This window comes from Triticum urartu, chromosome 3A (assembly GCF_056163025.1).
Source record: "Triticum urartu cultivar PI428250 chromosome 3A, HENAU_Tu73, whole genome shotgun sequence".
In the NCBI taxonomy this organism is placed as follows: domain Eukaryota; kingdom Viridiplantae; phylum Streptophyta; class Magnoliopsida; order Poales; family Poaceae; genus Triticum; species Triticum urartu.
In genome coordinates this window covers 447,361,755-447,368,695 of record NC_141875.1, presented here as the reverse complement: position 1 = coordinate 447,368,695, position 6,941 = coordinate 447,361,755, and the positions used below count along the sequence as shown (strand labels likewise).

Genomic DNA, 6,941 nt, shown 5'->3' with positions numbered 1-6,941 from the left:
AAGCCGGCCACTGTGGCCGCGCTCATGGTAACGGCGGACAAGTACGCCAACGCCGACTCCGCCATGAAGATCCAGGTGGCACTGGATGAAGCCGGCAAGGCAAAGCCGGTGCCGCCTCCGAAGCCGGCCGGTGAGGGAAGCTGGCAGCAGCACAACCAGCAGAACAAGCGCAAAGCCGATCAACCGACTCAGTGCTACGACAACCGAATTGTCGCGGCCGCTCAGTAGGCGCCCGCGGCCGACCCGGCCACCAAACGCCGGAACACTGGCAAAATGGCATGGCAGTCCGCCATGAGTTTTGAAGAGATGCTCGACGCTCCCTGCAAGCACCACAGCGGCGCAAGGCCATCTACGCACACGCTTCCATCATGCGCCATCACCAAGTGCATTACCAGCGGTGAAATCCCGCTGCCTCTGGCTCCGACTCCTGGAGCAGGGCAGCCGCCTCTGCCACCGCCGCCGCCTCCGGCCGCCGACGTGATGCGCGACGACCCCTACCCGGCCCAGAACGCGACCTACGTTGTCTTCACCAGCCTCGGCGACAATAAGCGCAGCGAGCGCCTCCTTCGGCAGGAGGTGAACACCGTCGTCCCAGCCAAGATAGAGTACATGCATTGGTCGGAGCGCCCAGTTACCTGGACCTGGGAAGACCACCCGGCCATTATGCCGAACCTGGGTGGATACGCTCTCGTCCTCGACCCCACCATCGTCGCGCCCCGGCGCACGTGCAAGTTCTCCCGGGTTCTCGTCGACGGCGGCAGCATCATACACATTCTCTACCGCGACACCATGACCAAGCTTCGCCTCGAGGCCAAGGACCTGGAGCCAACCCGGACGATCTTCCACGACATCGTTCCCGGCCTCTCCTGCTCCCCGATCAGCCGGATCCGGCTCGACTTCCTGTTCGGCGACAGCAGCCACTTCCGACGCGAGCCGATCTGGTTCAAGGTGGTGGACCTGCCCAGCGAGTACCACGCGCTGCTGGGTAGGCTCGCGTTCGCCAAGTTCATGGCGGTCCCCCACTATGCCTACCTGAAGATGAAGCTGACGGGTCCAAAGGGCCTCATCACCATCACTGGCAACTACCGCAAGTCCCTGGACTACGCCTGAGAAGGCGCCAAGCTAGCCGAGTCGCTGGTCGTAGCCGAGGAGCGGTGCCAACTCAACCGAATCGTTGCCTTGGCCCAGGAGGCATCGGCCGCCCAGATCCCGACCGAGGAGCCAACCAATGAGGCCGCGTTCAAGCCCTTCAAAGAGACCAAGAAGGTGAAGCTGAACCCGGAGGTTCCCAGCTGCAGCAAGTACGTTGTCGTGGGCACCTGCCTCGACAACAAATAGGAAGGCGAGCTCGGCGACTTCCTTCGTGAGAATCGGGATATTTTTGCATGGACCCCCAAGGACATGCCGGGTATCCCGAGGAAGTACGCCGAGCACAAACTCCACATCTGCAAGGATGCCAAGCTTTTCCGTCAACCGGCTGGGCGAGAGGGCCTTGCCCCTATATCAGCTGATGAAGAAGACGATGATGTTTGAGTGGAACGACCAGGCGGACGAAGCCTTCCGGGATCTCAAGCGCATGCTCTCCCACCGCACCTGTCCTGGCCGCCCCGGCCGAGAAGGAGGCGTTGTTGCTCTATGTCGCTGTGACTTCGCGGTCGGTCAGCACGGTGATGGTGGTCGAGCGACCAGATAAGGGCAAGGTTGAAGCCGTCTAGTGTCCCGCCTACTACTTGAGCGAGGTGCTCTCCCCCTCGAAATAGAACTACCCGCACTACCACAAGATGTGTTACATCGTATACTTCACCACCAAGAAGCTGAAGCAATACTTCTAAGAGCATGTCGTCACTATAATTAGCACGGCCCCTCTCGCCGAGATCATCGGGTGCCGGGATGCCTCTGGCCGGGTCGCCAAGTGGGCGCTCGAGCTAGCCGGCCACACCATCCCCTACGAACCCCACACCACGATCAAGTCCCAGGCCTTGGCCGACTTCCTCCTCGACTGGACCAAGACCCAGTACCTGCCGCCGCTGCCGGACTCAACGCATTGGCGCATGCACTTCGACGGCTCGAAGATGCTACTCGGCCTGGGGGCCAGCATCGTGCTGTCCTCCCCCAAGGGCGATCGGCTCAAGTATGCACTCTAGATCCACTTCGCCGCCTCCAACAACGTCGCCGAGTACGAAGCCCTTGTGCACGGCCTCCAACTTGCCAAGGAACTCGGCATGCGGTGAATCCTATGCTTCGGCGACTCGGACCTGGTGGTCCAGCAGTGCTCCGGCAAGTGGGACGCCCACGACTCCAACAGGGCAAGCTACCATTTCCTCGTCCAGAAGCTGTTCGGATTTTTTGAGGGCGGCGAGTTCCTCCACGTCCCGCGCGCGGAGAATGAGGCGGCCGCCATGCTCGCCAAAATCGCCTTGTCCCGGCAGTCCATTCCATCTGGCGTCTCCCTCGAGCACCTACACAAGCCGACTGTCAAGTCGTCTCCGGACTCCGACTCCATCCATGTAGCGGACAACCCGGCCGCGCCTCAACCCAGCCTGGGGACTGCTCCGACCGACCCGCCCGCGCCTCAACCCGGCCTGGGGACTGCTCCAACCGACCCGACCACGCCTCAACCCGACCGGGGGACTGCTCCAGCCAGCCCGACCACACCACAACCCGACCCTGGGGCCGCTGAACCCGGCTCGGGGGCTGCCACCCCGAACCCCTCGTCATGGCCGTCCTCATTGGGGTCGCGACACCATCTTGGGCCCTACCCATTTCGGAGTTCCTGGAGAACGGGGTCCTCCCCATGGACGAGACCGAAGCTCGGCAAGTACAGCGCCGAGCGTCCGCCTACAACATCATCAACAACGAGCTCATCAAGCGCAGCTCCACCGGCCTGTTCCGGCGCTGCGTCGAGCAGGACAAGGGCATTGAGATCCTCCTCGACATACACCAGGGCGAGTGCGGGCACCACGTCGCCTCACGGTCCCTGGTGGCCAATGCTTTCCGCCATGGTTTCTACTGGCCCACGGCCCTCGATGACGCCGAGTCACTCATCCTCAAGTGCGAGGGATGCCAACACTTCAGCAAGCGCAGCCACCAGCCGACATCGGCACTCCGGACCATCCGATCGCCTGGCCCTTCACGGTCTGGGGACTCGACATGGTGGGACCCATCAAGACCGCTCGAAGCGATATGACGCACTTGCTGGTGGCGGTGGACAAATTCACCAAGTGGATCGAGGCAAGGCTGATCAAGAAGCTGAACGGTCCAATGGCCGTTTGATTTATCAAGGATATCACGGTGCGCTACGGCATGCTGAACAGCATCATCACGGACAACGACACCAACTTCACCAAGGGCGCGCTCGCGCAGTACTTCTCCGTCTCCGGCATCAGCCTCGACCTGGCCTCCGTTGCGCATCCGCAGTCCAACGGCCTCATCCTATCCGGCATCAAGCCATGGCTCATCGAGCCACTCGTCCGTTTGCCCGGTAGCTGGCTCGACGAGTTGCCGACTGTCCTCTGGAGTCTCCGCACCACGCCTAACCGGTCGACCGGGTTCACCCCGTTCTTCCTCTTCTATGGAGCATAAGCCGTCATCCCGACCGACGTCGAGTTTGACTCTCCACGTGTCACGATGTACACAGAAGCCGAAGCAAAAGAAGCACGCGAAGACGGCGTCGACTTTCTCGAGGAAGCGCGTCTCCTATCGCTCACTCACTCAGCCATCTACCAGCAAGGTCTGAGGCACTACCACAGCAAGAAGATCAAGCCCCTCGCCTTCCGAGAGGGAGACCTCGTCCTCCGACTCGTCCAGTAGCAGACAGGCCAGCACAAGTTGTCCTCCCCATGGGAGGGCCCCTTCATCGCCAGCAAGGCCCTATGCGATCGCAACACCTACTACCTCATCGATGCCCGCAAGTCGAACAAGCGCAAGAGAGACATAGCCGGCGAAGAAACAACCCGGCCATGGAACGTGGAGCTACTCCGCCCGTTTTACAGTTAGCTGTAAACACGTATGTACCACCATCTTTTGTAATCATCTTAAAACTATGGGGGTCCCCGAACGACGCTCGGGGGCAGCCCCTTTTGCGGCCAAGCTATCGTATCTCTACATTTGTGCATCACTTCAAAAATTTAAGCCGAACCTGGCTGCCGGGTCAATTCGCTCGACTCGGGGGCTCGGGGGCTGGTCGGCTTGGCCACTCGCTGTTTTTTTCTTAGAGGTTCTCAAACGCGTTGGATCGCCATAGCTTCTCGCTTTGCCCTAAGCTGCAGATCCGGCTTCGACTGCGGGCTGGCAAGCGCATGAGAACAAAAGCAACAGCGTGCCACGAACACTAAGCCAAGAACCGCCGGGTCGCCCAACCCGGTCCAGCCGCCTCAAGTTACCACATGACCGGCTGCCCGCCAACCCGGCCCGCTGGATGGTCGCCAACCGGCCCAGTGGGTGTTTCGCTCACGCTCAACGTTTTGAAAGACTAAGTATTGAAAGCTCCTTTCAAAAACCGAACCCATTGTCATGGACCAAAGCCTTGGCCGTCAGACTCGCGGGGGGGGGGGGGGGGGAGGCCCAAAGAGGGAGAGTTACGAGAAAATGACCCTAAACACGAAAAGCGAAAGTGCAGGCATCCACGAAGTTTCTGCATGTCGCCGGATCGCTCGACCCCGGCCGCAACACTTTAAGCTACCACACGACCGGCTGCTCACCAATCCAGCCCGCCGGATTGCCGCCAGCCGGCCCAGTGGGTGTTTCGCTCATGCCCAACGTTTCCAAAGCCCGAGTACTGTGTGTCCCTCTCAAAGGATGAACCCTTTGTCACGGAACAGAGCCCTGGCCGTCCGACTCGCGGGGGTGAAACCCAAAGGGAGGAAGTCGCAAGAAAACAGCTCCAAAAAATGAGAAGCAAAGGCGCAAACATTCACACATGCAAGAATGCAAAGGTATGAATACACCCATGCCTACTAGTGGACATCTTGACTTGACTTAGGATGGCGAACCGGTTGACCAAAAGGTTTACTGCTCTATGATTGGTTCATTGTTATATCTATGTGCCTCCCGTCCCGATATTGTGCTAAGTGTGTGCATGTGTGCACGATATCAAGCGGCCTCCAAATAATGTCATCTTAAGGCCATGAAAAGGGTAGTGAGATACTTAATTCATACACCAAATTTTGGCATTTGGTATCCTAAGAGGTCCTCTTTTGATCTTGTTGGCTATTCCGACTCGGACTATGCCGGTGATAATGTTGATAGAAAGTCCACTCCGAGTACTTGTCAATTTTTCATAGATCTCTTGTGTCTTGGTCCTCCAAGAAACAAAACTTGGTATCCTTATCTACCGCCGAAGCGGAATACATTGCCGCCGGTTCATGTTGTGCTCAATTACTTTGGATGACCCAAACTCTTAAAGATTATGGGATCTATGTGAAACATGTTCCATTGCTTTGTGACAATGAAAGTGCTATTAAGATTGCTCATAATCCCGTGCAACATTCTCGAACTAAGCATATTGGAGTTCGTCATCATTTCATTCGAGATCATGTTGCTAAAGGGGACATTGATCTTAAGTATGTTCGTACCAATAAGCAATTGGCGGATATATTCACCAAACCGCTTGATGAGAAAGTATTTTGCCGTTTGAGAGGTGAATTGAACATCATTGATGGTTCAAACTTGGAGTAAAAACTCCATTTGGATACATGCAAGGCATGAGCCTTTGACTAATCCTTGATATTTCTCTTATGATGATGATCATATGTCTTGGATACATACTTGCACCGTTGCATGCTATCTAACCCTTGTAGGTACTTGGATGAATCTAAATCTATGAGATTGCAAATCACTCACATCTTGAGCAATCTCTACGTCACCAAGTCTCTACAATATGGTGGTTGAAGACAAGGAAGCATGAATCCGTTTCAACATATCCTTTGACAAAATCTTTGTATCAAATTTCATTTGGTATCAAATTTCATGATTGTCATTTTGGATACACAAGTGCTCTTCCTTGCAAGACTAACCCATGTAGGTAGATGTAACACCCCTAGTGTCATGCTACAGTAATCCCCTATTAATGGTGCCATGTCATCACATTACTGTTGCTAATCTTCAGTTGATTCAAATCACAATTCAAATTCAAATCCAATCTAAAATCAAAAATTCATATTTTCTCAAACATGAAAACTAAAATGTTCATCATGTGCGAAATGATCCATAACTAATATTGGTACTGAACCAACCTTTTTGCAAAGTGTCTAAGTGCCCTAAACTATTTTAAACAGTGGCTAAATCATTTATTTAAATGTTTTTTAATTTATAAAAATACTAAAGTACTTTATTTTGGTGCCAAGTTAATTATAGCAGTGGCCTAAGTTAAAATGGTATTTTAGGTGCAAGATTAGTTTTTATAAAACTATTTTGCTTTCTGAAAATAAAAGAAAACAGAAAAGTTAAAAAAATGTAAAAAGAAGAGGTGAGAGAGAGAGTGCCCCTTGCCTCCCTTGGGCCTTGGCCCACCCAAGCCGGCCCATCACTGGTCTCCCCAGCTCACCTTCATCCCCCTATACCTCCGACCGAGCCGCGCCGAGTGCGCTCCTACCGCACCACCTCGCCGTCGACGAGGGGGATAAGGATCCCCTCCACGCCTCGGGCTCCCCTCCCACTTGCCCTGGCTCCCCCACTCCTCTCCCTTTCGCCCTTCCGCAAACCCTAGCACCCCCAGTCCCCCCCTCGCTCACTTGCTTCTTTTCCCCCCTGGCCGCCTCGGCCGTCGCCGCCCGCTGCTTGCCTGCATAGCCACCGGCCATGCCTCGTCCCGCCAACCTGTCCAACAGCTCCGCCGTCGTCAACTACCTCGTCCCCGAGCACGAGCGCAAGCCGGGGAGCACCGCAGGCCACGGATCGAGCCGCCCCTTCCGCCTCGGTCACCGGCGATCTTCCTCCTCTCC

The 6,941-nt window shown here is 55.9% G+C and overlaps 1 protein-coding gene across 1 annotated transcript; it reads left to right on the top strand.

Annotated features, from left to right (window-relative positions):
* The first annotated feature begins 2,716 nt into the window (after positions 1 to 2,716).
* Positions 2,717 to 3,582, top strand: LOC147980019 (uncharacterized). The gene is made up of 2 exons (XM_087515438.1): positions 2,717 to 3,100; positions 3,283 to 3,582. Exons 1-2 carry the CDS (start codon positions 2,717 to 2,719, stop codon positions 3,580 to 3,582), a joined length of 684 nt encoding a protein of 227 aa, XP_087371564.1.
* Positions 3,583 to 6,941: the final 3,359 nt, after the last annotated feature.